At 34.8% G+C, this 23,213-nt stretch overlaps 1 protein-coding gene across 1 annotated transcript in view; it reads right to left on the bottom strand.

The window, feature by feature from the left end:
• The window catches only part of Nell2 (neural EGFL like 2), a 452,294-nt gene that overhangs the window by 179,612 nt on the left and 249,469 nt on the right, over positions 1 to 23,213 (bottom strand). Inside the window, exon 14 of the mRNA XM_047551259.1 lies at positions 3,275 to 3,400. Coding sequence (XP_047407215.1) covers positions 3,275 to 3,400 — 126 coding nt within the window. The remainder of the gene's footprint in view (positions 1 to 3,274; positions 3,401 to 23,213) is intronic.

Below are 23,213 nucleotides of genomic sequence, written 5' to 3' on the forward strand. Positions count from 1 at the left end.
CACTAGGAAGTATAAATATGTACAAGGCTTTTCAAGTCTGTAATGCCAAAAAATCAGTAGACTTCTTAGAAATGTGCACTCTTATTTTTAACAAGCACATCTTGAAATATCACTTTCTACCATATACAGCAGTTTTATCTTAGTTTCTTGTTAACCATTAAAATGAAACTCAGACTTTTCAATATTATCAATATTACAATAAATTGTGCATTATATCCTCCATGTATTTATTCTGACATTTTAAAAAATTTTACTCTTATGTTGAAAACCATCTCTCTAGTCCTCTTTCAAGATAGTACGCCACTCGTTGTTATTAAATTTTGTCTAAAGAATAAGTGCGAAATTGTTCCAAATCTTTGGAATGAACTGGCCCCAAAGTAGGAATTTATAAATTGATTTACATCACTATATTAAAAATATTTTCTACCTGTAAGATATTGTTGTATTGCCTCATAGATTGGTAAGTTTCTTCTCATTATTTTTTATTTCTATCATTTTCTTTTTATATAAAGACTTTTTGAATTTGAAGGAATATCCTTCTTCCTGCTCTGATAAGGACAATATTAATTAGTGCATATTATGAACATTATAATGAAGACATAGAAATGGACAGCTAATAAAAACACAAAAAGTGATGCTTTAATTTAAATTCATATTTTTACTAGGGAGTTGTTTAAAGATTCTCTTGGAAACTCTAGGAATTACTTTATAACAGCCATCTGATAAAGATTATAAAATTGGAAATAGGACAAAAAATCGCAAGAATAACATGTAAGGTTCCAGTTTTATGATCCTATGCATCTTATATATTAATTTTATGATTCTTCTACTTCAAAAGTAGAAAATCCAAAGGAATGTCCTATTTCATACCCACATTTTCTCAAATTCTATAGTTGTCAAGTTAGTTTTCTAACACAATTTGTTTTCATATTCTACACATAATAACCCATGGAATATGAAGAGAATGGGTGTTATCCTAGAACCGGTTTTAGACATTATTAATACTCAGGATATGCCTGAGCACTCTGGATGGCACTAAATGGAGTGGTATTTCATGAAACAAAAATAAGGAAAACTTCTTCAATGCAGTGCTCAACTGCACTTTTTCAAATGTAAAGAAGCTCAAATGCTTCCATATCCCCATTTTCTAGAAATCGAAGAATCTATTTCTGAAAAACATTATAAACCTCCATTCAAAAATAAGAGGGTAGATTCAATGCAATTCCAATTAAAATCCCAATGATGTACCTTACAGAAATAGAGCAAGAAATTATGAAATTCATCTGGAAGAATAAAAAACCCAGAATAGCTAAAGCAATCCTCAGTAGAAAGAGTGAAGCAGGGGGTAATCACAATACCAGATCTTCAACTCTACTACAAAGCAATAGTAACAAAAACGGCATGGTATTGGTACCAAAATAGAAAGGTGGATCAATGGTACAGAATAGAGGACACGGACACAAACCCAAATAAATACAATTTTCTCATACTAGACAAAGGGGCCAAAAATATGCAATGGAGAAAAGATAGCCTCTTCAACAAATGGTGCTGGGAGAATTGGAAATCCACATGCAACAGAATGAAACTAAACCCATATCTCTCACCATGCACGAAAATAAACTCAAAATGGATTAAGGACCTCGGAATCAGACCAGAGACCGTGCATCTTATAGAAGAAAAAGTAGGTCCAGAGCTTCAACATGTCGGCTTAGGACCAGACTTCCTCAACAGGACTCCCATAGCACAAGAAATAAAAGCAAGAATCCATAACTGGGATAGATTCAAACTAAAAAGCTTTCTCTCAGCAAAGGAAACTATCAGCAATGTGAAGAAAGAGCCTACAGAGTGGGAGAATATCTTTGCCAACCATACTTCAGATAGAGCACTAATCTCCAGAATTTATAAAGAACTCAAAAAACTCTACACCAAGAATGCAAATAATCCAATCGACAAATGGGCTAAGGAAATGAATAGATCCTTCACAGAAGAAGATCTACAAGCAATCAACAAACATATGAAAAAATGTTCAACATCTCTAGTAATAAGAGAAATGCCAATCAAAACCACCCTAAGATTCCATCTCACCCCAATTAGAATGGTGATTATCAAGAATACAAGCAACAACAGGTGTTGGCGAGGATGTGGGGAGAAAGGTACACTCATACATTGCTGGTGGGGCTGCAAATTAGTGCAGCCACTCTGGAAAGCAGTGTGGAGATTTCTTAGAAAACTTGGAATGGAACCACCATTTGACCCAGCTATCCCACTCCTTGGCCTATACTCAAAGGACTTAAAATCAGCATACTACAGAGATGCAGCCACATCAATGTTCATAGCTACTCAGTTCACAATAGCCAGATTGTGGAACCAACCTAGATGTCTTCAATTGATGAATGGATAAAGAAACTGTGGTATATATATACAATGGAATATTACTCAGTCATAAAGAATGATAAAATTATGGCATTTGCAGGCAAATGGATGAAATTGGAGAATATCATGCTAAGTGAGATAAGCCAATCTCAAAAAAACAAAGGACAAATGATATCGCTAATAAGTGGTGATGACACATATTGGGGGGTGGGAGGGGTTAGTGTTAGGGTTAGAGTTAGGGTTAGGGAGGAGGGCAAGAATGGAGGAAGGAAGGACTGTATAGAGGGAAAAGAGGGGTGGCAGGGGTGGGAGGGGTGGGGGAGAAGGGGAAAAATAACAGAATGAATCAAACAGCATTACCCTATGTAAATTTATGATTACACAAATGGTATGCCTTTATGCCATGTACAAACAGAAAAACAACATGTATCCCATTTGTTTACAATAAAAAAAAAAAAATCAGAGGGTGAGATGGAGATGGAGTTCAGTGGTAGAATACTTGCCTAGCATGTACAGGCCATAGGTTTGAGCCCCAGCACTTCAAGAAAATAATACAACCCTATGAAACTACTGTCATGTAAAGGAAAGTATCATTTAAGTGTTGATTCTCAGATTGGCCTTAGTAACTCATCCAAAATTTGAACCTAAATACTATTTAGATATAAATTTAGTATAATATTGATTTGGTTCTTTAGTTTGTCTAACAAGGAATCTAAAACTTATCTAGAGCAAGCAGGTATTCCTATCTTTCAAACAGATTCAGAATTAACCACTAAACCATGAACATATGATTTTGCTTAGTATTTATGGCATACCCACCAGAAACTTAGAATTAAAAGAATCTTTTAAAAATAAACCAAAGGTACAGAAATATTTTATTTCCTAAATAGCCACCATTTACCTGTACATGAATAATCATCAATTCTGATATATCCAGTTTTGCAGATGCACATGAAAGAACCTGGGGTGTTGACACACATGGTATTCTCACGACAGTAGTGGCGCCCTTCAGCACACTCATCAATGTCTGTGAAGAAAAAGTTGGGCAGAGTCAATAGTGGCTAATATTGTAGGATTTTGCTAAGATTTTCTTTGATGAGGAGAGAGAAACTGTTACTAATTGGATAGCATTTTTAAAAAGCATTCAAAATATCTTCTTTAATGAAAATATTGGATGTTCCAATGGCAGAGACCATATGAATTTTTCTGACAGCTCCTGCTGCAGTTTCAAATAGGTCTATTTCAACTTGCATCATTCTAAATATCTTTTGAAAATTTGAGCACAATTATTTACTTGTGTTTGATAAAAATGAATCAGGTAGTACAGTTGGGGCGCCTTAGAATTTTCAATCATTGAACCTACCATGTATTATTTTTGATTCACTGGCTATTCTGTACACTTAGGGACACCATGAAACAGGTAAATCATTCACCCTATACAATGGAACTTTAATGAATTCACTTAAAGATATGAAGTCAATAACATGTAGTTTATTCAGAGATACAAGGAGGTATTTATAGCTACTATACTGAGTTTTGGAACAGAGATGAAATTATAATAAACATATAATATAGATGAGAAATTATAAAATAGTAAAAGTAAGATAGGATATTGAAGACTAATAGTAATTCACACACCAAGTTTTGAGTATAAAAATTTATAGATTCTAAGCTATAATAGGCCTTAGTACTAATTGAAGAATGCCAGTTTTGACAATAAACTGTCCCAATTTTAGAGCACCTCTCTACATGGAACATAAAGCAGTTTGCAGATATTTTTTCATCATATAATACTCTTTATTAAGAGTTTTAATGCACTGACCACACAATATAATTCTCCTCTAAAAGGAGACTTTCTCAAATTCTTGTGATGAATCCACAATGTAGAATTAACCTCATTTGTACACCAAAAAATTGAACAACTATGGGGGAACCCACCACTATAGGGGTCATATTATTCCTATAATCCCCACTATATTCCCAGTCTTGAGAGTGCTAATGGAAGTAATTGACACACTGGCAGTAATCTATATTTTAGACTACAGGGTTCTTTGTAGTCATCTGCACTAATTATTTTAGAAATGGAAAAACTGAGGCCTAGAGAAACTCAATTTTTCCATTCAAATCCCACAGTCAATATAATAAATTCCAAACTTTATCTTCTCATACAGAGCTCTCTGCAGATTGGCCTCTGCTTTTCCAGCATTATATTCTATGCCTTTCCTTTCTTTTTTTCTTGTATTCTGGTCACACTGTTCTTCTCATCATTCTCTGGTCATGCTATTTCATACCTTTCATGCATACTTTTGCATATGCTGTTCTCTGTGCTTTTCTCTCCCTGACACTACTCCAGGAGATCTGAATTCACCTTTTTATCTACTTCAGCATCCCTCTTATGAAAATATCACTAGTGAATTACAATGCTCCCTATGTGGTTCCCTTTGGGAACTTCGTGCTTCCATTATAGATGCTTCAATTATATTTGATCAATTTTTAAGGTGTATTCTTCAAGTGTAGGAATTACCTAATACTGGATTTCTTGTTTTTGTTTTTAACTTTGACTATCTAGTTCATTCATCTGGGATGCTTTTTAAAACATTAGCTCTTTTTTCCACATTTTTTATTGTTGCATTATAGTTCTACATATTGATGGGATTTGTTGTTAACATATTCCTACACGCACACAATATAACAATATAATTTGCCCAGTATCACTCCCCAGCATTTCCCTGCTCCCTCCTTGCCTTCCACCCCTTGGTCCCTTTTGTCTACTAATCTCCTTTTGATTTTTAGGAGCTTCAGTCTCACCTTTCTTTTCTTTTTTCCTCTCTAGTTTCTACATATGAGTGAAAACACAGGACCCTTAACCATCTGAGTTCAACTTATTTTGATTACTATGATAATCTGTAGTTCTATCCATTTTCTGTAAGTGCCATAATTTCACTTTTCTTTATGGTTGAATAAAGCTCCATTGTGTATATATACCAAGTTCTCTTTATCCATTCATCCATCATGGACACGTAGGCGGTTCCAGAGTTTGGCTGCTGTGAATTGTGCTGTTATAAACCTGCATATGTATGGCACTGCAGTAAGATTCTTCAATTACTCTTCAATTCTTCAGGGTAAATAGTGAAAAGTAGTATAGCTGGTTCATATGGTGGTTCCACTCCTAGTCTTTTGAGGAACCTCCATACTGATTTACATAGTGGTTGTACTAATTTAAAGTCCCACCTTCCTTTTTGTCCACATCCTCTTCAACATTTATTATTATTTGTATTCTTTTTTTTTTTTTTTTTTTTTTTTTTTTGTGGTGCTGGGGATCGAACCCAGGGCTTTGTGCTTGCGAGGCAGGCACTCTACCAACTGAGCTATAGCCCCAGCCCTATTATTTGTATTCTTGATAATAGCCATTCTGACTGGTGTAAGATGAACTATCAGTTGTAGTTTTGATTTGCAATTCCCTAATCTGTTGTCCATTTGTATTTTTTTTGAAGAAGTGACTGTTTAGTTCATTTGCCCATTTATCAATTGGGTTATTTGATTTTTTTGGTGTAGTTTTTTGAGCTCTTTATATATTCTAGATATTAATCTTCTTTCAGAAGATGCTTTTTAAAAACATTGTTTCTTAAGTAGAAAAACAATTATAAAATTTATATGGAACCACAAAAATCCCTGGATAGTCAATGCCATCTTAAGCAAAAAGAACAATGCTGGAAGCATTACATTATCTGATGTCAAAACACAGGACAAAGTTCTAGTAATCAAAGTAGCAAAGTATTGGTATAAAAACAGACACATAGATCAATGGAACAGAATAGAAAGTTTTGATATTAACCCCACATGTCTTTAGCCAATTGTCAACAATGCTACTAACAAACACTTTGGGAAAAGGACAGTTTTTAAAATAAATTGTGCCAAGAAAACTGGGTATTTTTTCTCATACAGAATGAAACTAGACCCATATCTCTCACCAGTTATAAAAATACACTTAAAATTTATTAAATAATTAAAGCTAAGATCTGAAACTACAAGAAGAAATAAAGGGGGAAAAGTTTCACAACATTGGAATCAGCAAGAATTTTTTTCTACAAAGACCCCAAAACATGGGAAGCAGAAATGAAAATAGAAAACTAGGATTACATCAAACCAAAAAGCTTCTAAACAGCAAATAAAACAAACAACAGAGTGCAGAAACAACCTGGATAAAGGGAAAGTATTTGCAGTCTTCAGCCAACAAGGTGTTGATATCCAGAATACATAGAAACTATAAAAGTTCAATAGCAACAAACAAATAAATTTTAAAAACTCCAAATAACCTTATTTCAAAAATATGCAATAGATTTAAATAAACAATTCTTGAAGGAAGACAAATGGCCCACAGGTAAATGGAAAAAAAAAATGTTCAACATCATCATATTACTTTGCCCTAGTAAGAATGGTTATTATCAAAGAGACTAAAGATAACAAGTGCTGGAAGGATATGGAGAAAAGGGAACTCCTGCACACTGGTGGAAATGTAATCAGTAAAGCCATTTTGTAGAAAACTATATGGAGGATTCTCAAAAAATTAAAAATAGAACTACCGTAAGATCCAGCTATCCCATTCAAAGTATATATACAAAGGAAATCAAATCAGTAATGTTGAAGAGATATCCTCACTCCCAAGTTAATGAAACATTATTCAGAATGTCCAAGAAAAAGAAATCAATTTAATTGTTCATCAACTGATGAACAGATAAAGAAAATATGGTAGTTATATGAAATTAAATATAATTCTTCCATAAAAGACTGAAACCCCATTATTTGCAGCAAAGTGAATGGAACTAGAGATCAGTATATTAAGTAAAATAAGCCAAGCACATGAAAACAAGTACTGTATGATCTCATTCAAATGTGGAGTCTTAAAAAGCTGATGTCAAAGGAGTTGAGAGTAAAATGGTGGTTATTAAAAGCTGGGAAGAGTGGGTGCAGGGAAGTAAGGAAAAGTTTATCAATGGGTACTGTGTTAGTCCTGTTAGTCTAATTCGTGGTGCTATGACAAAATCCCTGAGAAAACCAATTGAAAGAAGAAATGATTTATTTTGGTTCATAGTTTCTGAGGTTCAGTGTGTGATTGCTTGGTCCCATCACTATGGGCCTGTGGTGAGACAGAATATTGCAAGGAGCATGTGGCAGAACATGTCATGACAGCTGGAAAACAAGAAGAGCAAGTTAGGAATGGGGACAAAATATACTGCCAAAGCATGCCCCAGAAACCTACCTCTTCCAACTAGGCCCTACTTCCTACAGTTTCCCAATAGAACCACCAGCTGGAGACTAGGTCTTTAATTCATAAGTCTTTGGGGGAATATTTCAGATCCAAAGTGAAACAAGTACTAAGTTAGTTACCCAGGAACAGCAAGTTCTGGTGTGCTCTTACTTCAGATAAAAATAATGTTCAGTACATTTCAAAAAGCTATAAGAACTCAGGCATGGTGGTGCACACCTGTAATCCCAAAGGCTCAGGAGGTGGAGGCAGGAGGATCTTGAGTTCAAAGCCAGCCTCTGCAACTTAGTGAGGTCCTAAAGCAACTCAGAGAGACCCTGTCTCTAAATAAAATATAACAAAGGGAGGGGCATGTGGCTCAGTGGTTAAGCACCATTGGCTCAACCCCTGGTACAAAAAAAAACTGCTAAAAGAAAAGATTTTGAAAGCTTTTACCCTAAAATACAATAAATATTTGGCAAGATAAAGGTTTATCCTAATTTAAACATCATGCATGTATCAAAACATTATTTGTTACCCATTAATATGTATAATGTTTATGTTTTTATGTATCAGTTAGTTATTTATTTCAGTGCCAGGGATTGAACCCAGGAGTTCTTAACCAGTGAGCAACATCCCCAGCTTTTTTTTTTTTTTTTTTTTTTTTTTTTTTTTTGAGGCAAGGCAGAGTCTCATTAAGTTGCTTAGGGCCTCACTAAATAGACTAAATAGCTGATGTTGGCCTTACACCCAAGTCCTGAGATTACACGAGAGCACCACTACACCCAGTCAAGTTAATTCATTTTTTTTAAAAAGCTGGTTCTTGAGGCAAAATCCAACCCTAAACTCCAAAGTTTGATTTAACCGTCTGTGATGAAACACAAGCAATGTTGTTGTTTTTTTGTTTGTTTGTTTGTTTTAATTGTAAACAAATGGGATACATGTTGTTTCTGTTTGTACATGGAGTAACAGCATACCATTTGCATATTCATACATTTACATAGGGTAATGACGTTTGATTCATTCTGCTAATTTTTCCTTCCCCCCCCACCCCTCCCACCCCTCTTTCCCCTCTATACAGTCCCTCCTTCCTCCATTCTTGCCCCCCTCCCACCCTCCATTATGTGTCATCATCCGCTTATCAGTGAGATCATTTGTCTTTTGGATTTTTGAGATTGGCTTATCTCACTTAGCATGATATTCTCCAATTTCATCCATTTGCCTGCAAATGCCATAATTTTATCATTCTTTATAGCTGAATAATATTCCATTGTATATATATATATCACAGTTTCTTTATCCATTCATCAATTGAAGGACATCCAGGTCGGTTCCATAGTCTGGCTATTGTGAATTGAGCAGCTATGAACATTGATGTGGCTGTATCTCTGTAGTATGCTGATTTTAAGTCCTTTGGGTATAGGCCAAGGAGTGGGATAGCTGGCTCAAATGGTGGGTCCATTCAAAGTTTTCTAAGGAATCTCCACATTGCTTTCCAGAGTGTCTGCACTAATTTGCAGCCCCACCAGCAATGTATGAGTGTACCTTTTTCCCCACATCCACTCCAACACCTATTGTTGCTTGTATTCTTGATAATCCCCATTCTAATTGGGGTGAGATGGAATCTTAGGGTAGTTTTGATTTGCATTTCTCTTATTACTAAAGATGGTGAACATTTTTCATATGTTTGTTGATTGCTTGTAGATCTTCTTCTGTGAAGTGTCTGTTCATATCCTTAGCCCATTTGTTGATTGGGTTATTTGTATTCTTGGTGTAGAGTTTTTTGAGTTCTTTATATATTCTGGAAATTAGTGCTCTATCTGAAGTCTGAGTGGCAAAGATTTTCTCCCACTCTGTAGGTTCTCTTTTCGCATTGCTGATAGTTTCCTTTGCTGAGAGAAAGCTATTTAGTTTGAATCTATCCCAGTTGTTGATTCTTGCTTTTATTTCTTGTGCTATGGCAGTCCTGTTAAGGAATTCTGATCCTAAGCCAACAAGTTGAAGATTTGGACCTACTTTTTCTTCTATAAGATGCAGGGTCTCTGCTCTGATTTCAACGTCCTTGATACATTTTGAGTTGAGTTTTGTGCAGGGTAAGAGATAGGGGTTTAGTTTCATTCTGTTGCATATGGATTTCCAGTTTTCCCAGCACCATTTGTTGAAGAGGGTGTCTTTTCTCCATTGCATATTTTTGGCACCTTTGTCTAGTATGAGAAAATTGTATTTATTTGGGTTTGTGTCTGTGTCCTCTATTCTGTACCATTGATCTACCTATCTATTTTGGTGCCAATACCACGCCATTTTTGTTACTATTGCTTTGTAGTATAGTTGAAGTTCTGGTATTGCGATACCCCTTGTTTCATTCTTCTGCTAAGGATTGCTTTAGCTATTCTGGGTTTCTTATTCTTCCAGAGGAATTTCATAATTTCTTGCTCTATTTCTATGAGATACATCATTGGAATTTTAATTGGAATTGCATTGACTCTCTATAGCACTTTTGGTAGTATGGCCATTTTGACAATATTAATTCTGCCTATCCAAGAACATGGGAGATCTTTCCATCTTCTAAGGTCTTCCTTAATTTCTTTCTTCAATGTTTTGTAGTTTTCATTGTAGAGATCTTTTACCCCTTTGGTTAGATTGATTCCCAAGTATTTTATTTTTTTTTTGCGGCCATTGCAAATGGAGTTGTTTTCCTCATTTCCTTTTCAGCTATTTCGTCACTTGCGTATAAAAATGCGTTAGATTTATGTGTGTTGATTTTATAGCCTGCTATTTTGCTGAATTCATTGATGAGGTCTAGAAGTTTTGTGTGTTGATTTTATAGCCTGCTATTTTGCTGAATTCATTTGATGAGGTCTGGAGGAGGTTTTTGGATCCTCTAAATATAGAATCATATCATCTGCAAATATTTTTGTTTGTTTTTAAATTTTCATGAGTCTTATTCATTTTTCTGTTAAGAACCAGAGTAGTAAATATTTTGGGCTTTGGATATCATAGGCAATACACAAATGAATGAACTTGCAAGTGTTCTAATAAAACTTTATTTACAAAAATGGGTAGTAAACAACATTGGCTCATATGCCATAATTTGATGGCTCTTGATCTAATGCATAACCATGGTTAAGAATCACTGTGTACATCACTCATTTCTGTATCAACAATAACTCATAGGATGTCTAGGGCATTATGGGGCCAATAAATGCTACAGAATGAGTAAATACATTCTTCAAGGCTAGTTTATGAAGACTTAAGAATTAAGACTTAAGGATTGTGAATCCCAGCTTAAGAATGGGTCTCAGATTTTCTGATTTCTAAATAATACTCATCTCATGGTGCCATACTACTGCTAAATGTTTGCACTGGTCTGCAAGAAAATTAACACATTTAATTATACCCTAAAAATCAAACTACAAGTACTCTTTAAAAGTATGATGAAGATTCATTTGCTGGGTTTTAATATCATAATGGGAATCACAAGGGATTTTTAACAACTTAGCTCAGTCAATGGGTGACTTGAACCCAGCCCCTCTGAAGAGGGTGCTGCAGAGAAGTGAAAGTTAGTGGAAATCCATAGAAGTAGTCCCCTGGGCTTAAGAGTGTGAACTAGAAAGATGGCCATCAAAGAGTCTACCTGCACCAAGGTAGAAGAATTTAATTTGAGGAAAGAAAGAGCTAAGAATAAGAAACAACTCAGTGAAAACATCTTGGTTATAAGAGGGAGGAAGTCTTCTGAGCAAACCATGACATTCCTACAAATAAGAGTAGTTCTGGGTTATAGCCAATAGTTCCAAATAGAGACAGGGAAGCAACTTCAGAGGCCAGAGCAGGATTGTGAATCCCAGCTGAAGCAAACATTAATTTCAGCCCTCTCCACAGACAAAACCAAATTCTATAGAAGAAGGTTGCTCCAGTAGGAGTAGCTATCAAGCCTGGCACATCAAACTTACATGTAAAACACCCCAGATCCTTTCCAAGAATACTTATGGGATAGGAACTTTGGTGGTACTAAAATCCTACAGGAGGAAGCACGGTAAAGAGACTATGAATTAGTACTACTTTTCTTAATGTGACCCATTCATAGTCACAGTTGTTGGATAATTTGGTCTTCTAAATATCATTTCTTCCCATTGTTCACTGCTTCATCTACATCCCATAGGAATGGGAGACACTTACCTGTACAATATTCTTTTGTAGATGCTTCCCTTTTAAGTATCATATGGTCAGATTAAACTCAATGTATAGTCATAAATTCACAACAAGGAGCCTGTTTAATATGAAAGCTTTCAGGAACTTCAATAATTTAGAACTCATAGATTGGAATTATTACCAATAGATATAAAGAGACCACTTACCAATTGGAATGGTTTTATGAGGGAAAAGAAAGTGAAATAACAACAACAACAACAATAACAAAAAAAAACCCATCAAACACTGTATACTAATCTCAGTTGCCTTGTTTGATTTCTCAAGCCCTACCTTCAAAGGAAGAACTCCCAAAGAGCTGCAGCTATGTACTAAAATTGCAAAGTTACATACATGTAATTTCCATTTACATGTACATATACACACAAAAATGTCATGAGTAAAATGTAATCTTGTGGAAAATTATGTTTAAATTTAGTCTCAAATATATTTTAGTTCCAAGTCAAAATTTAAAAACATAAATTTTGAGTCAAATTCTCACAATTTCACAATTTAGTTCAATCCCATGCATATTTATTGAATATTTTCTGTGTTATAAAGCACTTTATTGAATATTTACTCACATGTCAATGATCCTACGAGGTAGAGCAACAACCATTGGGTGGATATCTCATTCATATGTGGAGTCTTAAAAAGACCAGTTAATGCAGGAATATTCAAAGGTGAAATGATTGGATCATGATAACTATAATCCAATCAGTCCATATCCATTTGAGTAGATTGATTGGTGGTAATTGTAGGCAAGTGGGGTGTGGTTGGAGGAGGTGGGTCACTGAGGCCATGCCCTGGAAGGGTTTATTTTCCCTTTAATCTCTTTCCCTTGCTCTTTTAATTTCCTGTCCATCATGAAGTGAGCAGAGGTCCTCCACCAAGTTTTTTGCCATGATCTTTTGTCTCGCCCTAGCCCAGAACAATGAAGTAGGCCCACCATGGACTAAATCCCTATAAACCATGAGACAAAGTGAACTCTTCCTCCTCTGAGTTGTTCTTATTGGGTAGTTTGGTTACAAAGATGAAAAGCTAACACGGTAACTTTCTACTAAACAGAAAGAGCCACACAAAGTTGGAATGGGCTGCCAAATGGAAGCATAAAAAATAAGCTCAGTATTATCGATCAAGCAAAGAGTGCATTGCTAGGCCATATGGGCAAAAGTCACCTCCAAAACTTAGTATAAAGAGAGTTCAGCCATAGACTCTGCCTTGGATAGGCTTAGAGTCCAAGAAATGAATATCCCATTCTATGGTGCTCCCTTTTCCTCTTCTAAAAATTCACAGTGTATATCAGCAAATCACAAGCTTTCACACATCTACTTATTTTTAATATTAATTCATTTATTAGTGTATAATGAAAATGTGCTATGTTCCAAAGGTGCTTTGTTGCATTAAGCAACAAAGACAAATTCTAGCTGGAAAAAAGAATACATAAATGACAATGTTATGAAGTGATGCACACTATTTAACAGAAATATACCCAAGGTGCATTGAATAGGGAGCAATGAATCTCTTTTTATAAAAAACAGTGCTTGTTTGTTCTGAGCACCTATTTTTTAATTTTTATTTATATATATTTATTGGTACATGATAATTATACATAATAGCTTGATCTGTTACATTCTCATACATGCAAACAATATAATACAATGCCTAAGCACCTATCAATGAAGAACATATTTAAGAATTTATATTTGGTAATACAAATAATTTTATACTTCCAATTTGAAAAGATGATACAGAAATTAAGAAGCCAGGACTTATTTACAGGAATAGCAACATAAGTACTATATGCTAAGTGTCAGAAATCAAAAATATATGATCAGTCAATCCTACAAGAACTGATATTCAGAGGAAGGCTGATGGCTAAGAGTGGAAACAAACATGGAAATTTCACCAGTGGAACAGGGCTCGAGGTGAATTTTGAAGAACAGGTAGGCTAAAGTGAAAGACTTGTACTCTATTGGAGGGGCTACCAGAGAAGAATTTCCTGTCTGTGGTGTTCAAAAATGAACTACATATTTTAAAGATTCAAGTCTAGTGAAGGCAGCAGACACGGCAGAAAAAAAAAAAATGAAGAACAAGATATGATCTATGAAGCTTCTGTAGAAAAACAAAGGAAATACAGTTATGGCATAGGAGACATAATGTGAATATACTTAAATATTCAACAACTATAAAAAAGGCACTTTCTTTGCAATGATATGAAGACATTAAAGCATTTGGGAGGGTGGTGTTGACAAATACATCATAAAGGAGGTGGTAACATGGAGCAACTGAAGAGTTGGTAAGAGAGGTTCTACCAAGGTGAGAAGACATTTCATGAATAAAAGGCTGAGTTCTCAGTGGTTACTAAACCTAAAGTAACTTTCCCAACCCATTTTTCCATATTTCCATATTTCCTATCAGTATCTATTAAGTGGTAATATATCAGCCATTTATTCCCTTGGAATATAAGATTCAGGAAGGTATAGGGTCTGTCCAGAAAAACAACTGGCCTTGGTTAAATGTCTGTTAAATGAATCAATGAATCTTTTCATGGATCCTCCTCTGAAAGGACTAAGGAGAAAGAATCATTCATGCTGCTCTGGCCTGAAGCTCAACTTGGCCATGATCCCACTACCTTCTGAGTATATTGCCTGGACATTTATCTAGACATGGACTTTTTGTACAGACAGTAAGCATAAGCCAACTGGGTAAAACTGTAAGGAACACTGCAGTGTGGGGGTAAGGGGGTGGATAAAGAAGCCCAGATTCTGGTTCTGTTTCTACTACAAGTCTGAAAGGCATTTCAACTCTCTGGACCTTAATTTTATCACCAAAAGACACTTTTAAAGTCAGTACCAGCCCTCAAACTCCACACTTTTAACAAAGAGAACATTATCTACATAGTTGCAGTGGTTTCTGATTCTTCAGAATTTTGTGAAATACATAGCATATTCCACCAAACTTAAAAAGCAGAAATGAACTGTTTCTTATACTAGAACAACAATTCTTGCCCCAGGAGACTTCAAGTTGGTCTATTTTAAAAACAAGAATTTACAAATTCCCTTTTATCCTATCTGAAAGCTGAGGCTGGCTCTGTAATTATTCTGAATTACAGATTTTTAGATCTGAGAGGAACTTTAGCAATTATCTAACCTAATCCGAATAATTTACAAATGAAGAGACAGAGGCACAGAGAAGCCAGAGACAAATTAAAGAGGTGGCAGGGATCAGAGCACACCGCATTTGTGAGCCATATTAAAGAATTTGGAATTTATCCTATGTGAAATGGGAGAGGTTTTTAAGAGCGGATTAATTGCATAGCATCTGTGTTTTTGGAAGAGACTTCTAGCACAAGCTCAGGCAGTTAATGAGTGGCAGTTGTAACAAGAACAATATTTCCAGACCCCAGGTCCAAAATTAATGTTCCTTTTGGCCTATGAACTCATCTATAGCCTAAACTCAGAGGCATGGGTTACTCAGACATAACGCCCACTCTTTTGTGTTCTTCTGCCACACCACCAAGCTAGCCCGACCTTATACTTTGGAGGTCACTAATGTTATTTTTTTTTAAGCATAGTATATTCCTTAGGTTACAGTATTTATCTCAATTTTACCCTGTAAAAGGATTATATTAGCATGTTAATGAACATTAATGCCTTTTTGCTTAGCCAATAAAAACTTGAAGTCATGCAGCTCAACTGCTAGGACTCCACATATTGAAGAATAATACAGATCAGTATGGGTTATTGCTAAAAGTCTTGGCTCACTAGCTGTGAAATACTGACTGGGCATAGTTGGCAAAGAGATCAATAACTTAATTCACAAACAGGAAATAAGCTAAGTTCTGAGAAATGTAATTCTGGAAAGAGATTTGAGAGTAACATTTGGAAAGATAAGTGTATTTTTTTAATTAAAAAATCTGCAATTATAAGTAGGCTACTCAGTGAAAATCAGTAAAGAATAAATTAAAATGCATTTACAAATAAGCTAACATTGAAAGGAATTGCCAGCAATCATGTTTTAAAGTCAGTAAATTAATGTTTGTTTACCAAAGATTAATTTTTATGTATTAAAAATTATATTCACCTGAATGGATGATTGAAATGTATGACTGAAACACATGGTTTTCCTTTGACATTTCAAAATAATGATCACAAATTTGCTTCATTCATTTTTCATATTCAGAAGAGTGAAAGCTATGGCATTATATTACCTTTCTTGTTACTCCTAATAGAATATATTGAATATATTATTCTTAACTTTGGAATTCCTGAATGACAACAAAAACAAAAACAAAAACAAAGAAAACCAAAAACCCAGAGACAACCAATAGGAAAATTTGAGACAGAGATGAAGATGGTTAATCATAAAATAATACTGATGGAGAAAGATGAGAGAACTTGAAATATTAAAGCAAGAGAAGAAATGTATGTGTTGTTTATTCTTATAATATTTCTTGAATTCCCATTATGTCCAAGTACTACCTTAGTTATCAGCAGAATAGTCTTGAATATAACAAATGCAGTTTCTGAACTTGCTGTTACTTGGTCTTTCTGACAAAACTGACAAATAATAATAAAAATGGTAATGGTAATTTGATTAAGGATAACAAATTCTGGCAGGCAATAAAAATGTGGTATCTATATATCTAAGTACTAAGGAAAAGAAGAGTTATCCAGGTGGGATAGGAGAAAAGATAATATTTCAAACAGGGGAACTATTTGCAAATGCTGAAAATTGAGAGAATTTGGTAAGTTTGAAGGAGAACAAAATATTAAATGTGAGTAATGAAGTAAGAAGGAACTATTTTGTGCAGAGGTCTTTCAAACTATGTGGGAATCTGATATGATCCTTTAACCAGTGGTGATCCACTGAAGTTTTACTAACTGATTTTGTGTGTGTGTGTGTGTGTGTGTGTGTGTGTATGGGATTAAACCAAGGGCCTTGTCATATGAGGCATGCATTCTACCAACTGAGTTATATCCCTAGCTTGATTTTTAGTATATAGTATCATCTTAACACAAAATAAAATTTAAAAGATTCAATAGACTGTGCAAGGAAAGTAAATCTGATTCTAGCTTAGTTCTCCCACTCTTAATCCCTGGGACAACCACCATTATCAATTTCTTGTGCAACCTTCCACATACATTCTGTCTTTAGGAGCATATGCATAGAGATAGGGTATGCGCTTTCCCTCTGAAAGGTGTTTAGGAGGGGAATAAGAAGATATGAATTGCTAAACTTTTTACCTGCAGGGTAGAGAATGGATTAGAGAGGATTAAATGTGGAAAGCTAGGAGAAGTTCACTTGACAATATAACATGGAAGGAGTATGGCAGATTAAAAATAATACATGGAATATAAAATTTCTTGCACTTTATAGCTTATTGGATGCTTGCAGATTAGAGAGGTTCTGAAGGATGACATTCTCCTTTTTCACTCAAACAACTGAGGGGTCTGTACTGGAGGGAACTGGAGGAATATATCTGGATTAGAGAAAAGTAGGTATCCAGTATGATGAATTTTAAGGGGTTTATGACATTTTTAAGTAGACATGCTCAAGAGCCTGTAAGACAAGGGTCCAGAGCTCACTCAAGGGACAGAAGTGCACTGATGACCAAGATTTGGGAATTATAAGAAAAGAGAAGTGACTAAAACCATGGTATTATATAGTACTACTCATAGAGAGGGCAAAAAGTGAGGAGAAAAACTAAAATAGAGTCCTGGGGAACCTGAACATTAAGGAGCAAATAAAGAAAAGAGAGTGAGAAAGATTGTTAAGAGAGGTAACACCAAAACTATGAGTGCTAGAGAAAGATGAATGCCAAAATAAGGGCCAATACAATTGGAATACAATTTCTATAGTTGGAGAAATCCCTGTCTTGCCAAGATAAAAGTTTCAACTCAAATATTTTGTTTCTTTAGAAGCTGGACTGTGACCTAGGACTGCTAACTAGGTACACTTAGCAGAAATTTAATTCAGAAGAGAACTAAATGACTAGGCAAGGTTGTGATGTCTTCTTGTAAGAATGGTGGAGAAGGTATCTACCACTTAGAGAGGTAGCAGCAGATTCTGGAGTCTAGCCCTGGATGTCATCAGAGGACAGACCAAAACACCTTTGTGAATTTTAGTATTGACAAAAAGAGCAGATGTGATAGGTATTGGTGCTGCCAAATATCATCTAAAGTTCTCCTCCTACTTACATTGTAAGCTACCTAATCTTCTGCAACATGTTCCTATTATGTTTAAATTATCAAAAGGAACTTGATCCTTTGAAACTCAGAACTCAGATCTATAGACTATAGTGTTATCAAGAAAAAGTAAGTAAATATTTGAAGGAGGGAGTAATCAATAAAATTAACTGCTGCCTAGAGGTCAACGAGATACAGACTGAACGGTATCTCGACTAAAAATATGTAAGTTATCAAGGACACAGCTGAGCATACTTGGGAAGAGATATGAGATGAAAAATCTAGCCTGAAGCAGGTAGAGTGTCTGATATGAAGAAATGGAGACAGAATAGATCATAACTTTACAAATTTCAGCTATAAAGGGGAGGAGGAGCAATATGAAAAGATAGAAATTTTGTGGGATTAATGAAGAAACGAAGCATATTTAAATGTTGATAGGAAGGAGAAAAGAGAAGTTGAAAACTGAGTTTTAAAGGGATAATGGATGGAGCAAGTTTCTTCTGAAGAAAGGAAGAGATGAGGTTTGGTACAGATGAGGCCATCACTCATGGCAGTGGGGGTTTCTCCTCCACAGGTACAGGTAAATAATGTGGATTTATGAAATGGGAGCAGGAGATTGAGGAAGTTATTATCATTTCTGTTTTGTTGGTAAAGAAGTTATCTGCTGAATGTAAGACAATGGGTAGAGTCAAAGGTTCTCTGAATATGGTAAAGTTTTGCAGTGATCATGGTAGGAAATAAGGTGAAACTGAGCTGGAATGTACAATAAAATTACCACACTGAGTTTAGAGTCCTGCCTGGGTAAGAGAGTATGTAGTACATTTGTGTGGACCACCAACTGACATGATGTTTACAACATTTTGCTTTTTTACAGTGCATGCTAAATACATTGTATTTTAACACACCTAATAACCCTATGACCTAGGGAGAACAAATAGTTTTCTCAAATGTCATTTATAAGCTAATGATTGGTAAATCAAGAGTAGAATCACTCATGATTATCCACCCTTCCTCCACAATCTGGCCCCTATCTTTCAGCTTCATCCTGGACAAAAACCTCCTCCTGCCCCAGAAAAACTTCAAAGTACATTTCATTCATTCCCTCTGTTTACTGTTTTCTGCCAATCTAAATTGGATTCACATTTCAAGGCTCAGATGAATGCCCAGTTCTTCTATAGTAGCTTCCCTACCCTCTTCATTCATAGGGAGTCAGTCTGTTTCTACTTCAGCACTTTTGGTCTGTGCTTATTCAGGGTTGGATAGTAGCAGTCTTGGCTGACTCCACCTTGTTCAAAATTAAGGAACAGGCAGGTTCATTTGAATTATTGCCTTGTCATGTTGGATTTGAAAATTCATCAAGTTGAATAGCATTCTTTCCAAGAAGGCAGATTATTATTTTTAAATATTAAAAACTAATTTAACAGAAATAAAATTTATTTTGCCAGAAAACAAGGATTTCAGTCATAAGGCTATCCAAATTGCTACCCACTCAGAGTTATGAGATTAATCTAAACATTATGTCAGCGCTTTCATGAAAAATGTGGGGCCACTCCAATTCCCAATTGCTTGTTTCTACATAAATCACAGATGAAATTGCATTGCTAAATTTGACAATCTTAATTAATGTTTAATGTTGATTAGGAAGTCTGACTTCACAACTTGCTATACAAAAGCATGTATTTTCTACAATTCCAAGACCATTTTTTTCACTATCATATTTCTATTTAAGGTATGCACAACTTAAAAAAAAGATTTTGGGAGCACATTCTTTATATCGAAGAAAAATTACTTGAAGGATACTTAAAATGCAATGAAAGCTGGTTTTGAATTTAAACTAAAAATGAATATCTTCTTATGTATTATTAAAATCCCAGAGATCTATTTTTATTTCATACCCAATAAATAAGAGATGCAATTTAGAACCACCATATCCTTGTCTCTTCAACAACACTTCGTGTTCATTAAGAGCAGCACTGATTTCATGACTGCCCTTGCGTCAAAACACATAGGGCTGTTTTTGCTATGGGATAATTATTTGCCCACAAAAGCAAGGTCCTTTTCCAGCACATGACTCAAATTTCCCATTCTTATCTGTCACATTCCTCTAACTTATATTTGCTCCCCACAATCCACTGTTATCCTTGTCTCTTAAAAATCATTCTTATTTCTATTTATTACATTAACAATGAAAGAACATTTATTCCAATATCTGTTGCTTTGACCAGGTCATTTAATTTTTCTTCACAGCATCACAGGTTTTTCTAAAAGATAATAATCTTTTATGAAACATAATCTCAGGACCATTGAATCAAAGTAATATTTGTTTAATTTGTGCAATCCTTGCATATTTCTAACTACACTATTTTCCTTTCATTAACCACACCAATTTTCATCTCCTAGTTTTGAACCTTTTTTTCAGGTGTCTTGATGCATATGACAATCTTTCTACATATTAGAGTTTATTCTACTTTTTTGAAATTAATGAACAGGTGAAGAGAGGAAGAATTGTAAAAAGAATACTAATAGTTGTGTTTCATTTCAAGCAACTATTGTTAGTTAACTTCAGTGCTTTTAGCAAAGATAACTAAAATATGTGACTTGGATTTTGTGGAGGAAAGATAAAGCAGGTATTTATAACTAATCTCTCTGTATATCTGACATTAAACTTAACAGAGTTGCAAAAATACTTTTCCTATTTTTAAAAATTGTTAATTATATGATGTCTTAGATTTCATTTCAAATGGACTCCTTTCCAGAGAAAATTTCTCTAATTTTTCTCTACTGGAAAAATGACAATGAGTGACTGCCTCACATAAGACACCTGCAAATGATCTGGTTAAAATAAATAGCTTAATTCTACCCAGACATTTTCTCTTTAATGTTAATAAACAAATACATGCATAGGTAATTATCAAGCATTTGAACCTGCTATTCATTTATACAAAGAAAATGAATTCCCATGGTTACATTTAAAGACATCATATAATTTTCAACATGAGAACAAAAGAACTGGTTAGAATATTATTTAGAACAGAATGGAATTTGGCAAAAAGTAGTTTGGTTCTGGAAATAATCCATGATAACATAGTTACTAAGTACTCAAAATCTTATTAAAATTGCCTTCAGATATAAGACAATATTACTACATGAAATCTAAGAATACTGTTGCCTGAAATTTCAAAAAACTAATATTATAATATTTTAGTTCCAAATATAAAATTATATTGCATAAGCTGACAGACACAATGGCAGTATAAATATATGTGAAAACATAAGTATAATGACAAGCATTTACCAAAGATTTATTTTTTCTGGAAGGCATTTTACACCCTTAATCATATTTAATGTTGCTTGCCTAACAACCTCATGAGACTAATTCTCCTCATCAACAAAGGAAGAGACCAAGTCTCAGAGATGTGAAGTGATCTACACAAGTTCCCACAGTTAGTAGAAAGCAGAGGTAAGAATTAAACACAAATCCTTGTCCTAAGCCATACTTGTGTTTATTCTGCTATTCATTTTGACACTGTGTGTTTACAGCAACTCCAAGAAGCCTTGCTAGAAACAGCACTGGTAGTTCCTGTAGGCCAGGCCAGCCTTGGCCACTGCTGCATCCCACAGTAGCCCATGAAAGAAAGCAGTTTGGTGTGCCAGCCATTTAGGGGGTGGCTCAGGCCAAGTTCCTCTGAACCACAACATCTCACCCATACCCATCACACAGTTGTACCCTTGTTTAATAGAGGTTTTATTATCATCTAGTCACCCTATTTTTCTTCTCTATTAGTGTCCTAAACATTTTTGCAACAAAATGTAGGTGCAGGTCCTCCCTTAGGAACTCTACCTGAAGAGTTAGTCTGTGGTTTTTCAGAAGCTGATGGTGGGTTCCTTGTGTGTTGTGTTATAACAATGATTTTTAAATTATATCTCTTTTTTGTTATATATTTAAAAGGCACTATTTTTTATGTTGTGAATTTGCAGAAGAATGCATAATGCATTTTTCTTTCTTTTGTTGGTGCGTATTATATATAGTCAGTGTGCTTCTCATGATGAAAATAAACTTTCTTTACAATAAAATAAAATAAAAATATCCAAGACTTTTTGCTCAAAGTTCTTTTTATAATATCAGGACTGTGTCCATTTGTCAAAAATAAAGAAATTTTTATTCAATTTATATCAACACTTTTCCTCATTTGTCTATTAAATCCCAAATTTCTTCTGACATATTTTTAAAACATAATTACACATGGTTCCATATATAAATCTTCAATGTACCCATACTGCTACTAGAATGACTCTTTATGCAAAAGGAGTGTATATAAAATAAGTTATTTCATCTGGTTTAATCTTCAGTAGTAATACAATTGACCAGTAAAAGGGTGATGATTATAAATATTTGTTTAATATTAATAGGTGGTAAATGCTTCTATAATACTACAAAGAAATGCAAAGATAAGCACTCTGGTGAGAATGGTGGACCAGATAAAACTCAAAAATCATACCAGAAATTAAAAAATGTTATAGGCTCTATAAACAAATTTCCCTAGTTACTGATGAATCTGATACCTCCCTTCAACATCTTCCCAGTTACTTCTAAGTAAACCCTGAGTGTTCCTATGAGTTTAGGAATAAATCAACACACATTATCACTGTCTATCACCATATCCCTGAGCATTTTCTGAACCATTTCCATGTCCTCACAGTCTTTTCCAAAACCAATACATGTTCCTAAATGTCTACTTTGCCCCTTTGAAAGAAACTGTCATACCCAAAGCTACAAAACCCTGGAGACATCATACAGCATCTTTAACCTTCACAGGCATGTTTAGAGTTATTCCAAAAATCTTCTACCTAATTTTGTTTTGTTCTTTGAACCAAAAGTCCAAAAGTAACCTTTTTTCCTAATGAATGTAAGTTTTCCCTCTTCATCATCCCATTATGTCTCCTCCATCATAGAACATTCAAATTTGACCCAAGGACCAGGCAGCACTTCCATGATTACACCTAAGCCTTCTTTCAGTTTTGGCAAAAAACCAAAAGCCCTTAAGAAAGTCAAATAATATAGACAGCAGAAGCAGGGAACATATATAAAACCATAATCCTTTTCCTTACATAGTTTAAATCCATGATTCTCAACTGGAGCACTTTTTCCCTCCAGGGGGAAATTTTGGCAATGTTTGAAGACATTTTTGGTTATCACAACTGGGAGTGTAGATGAGCAC

Source organism: Sciurus carolinensis, chromosome 4, assembly GCF_902686445.1.
Source record: "Sciurus carolinensis chromosome 4, mSciCar1.2, whole genome shotgun sequence".
In the NCBI taxonomy this organism is placed as follows: Eukaryota; Metazoa; Chordata; class Mammalia; order Rodentia; family Sciuridae; genus Sciurus; species Sciurus carolinensis.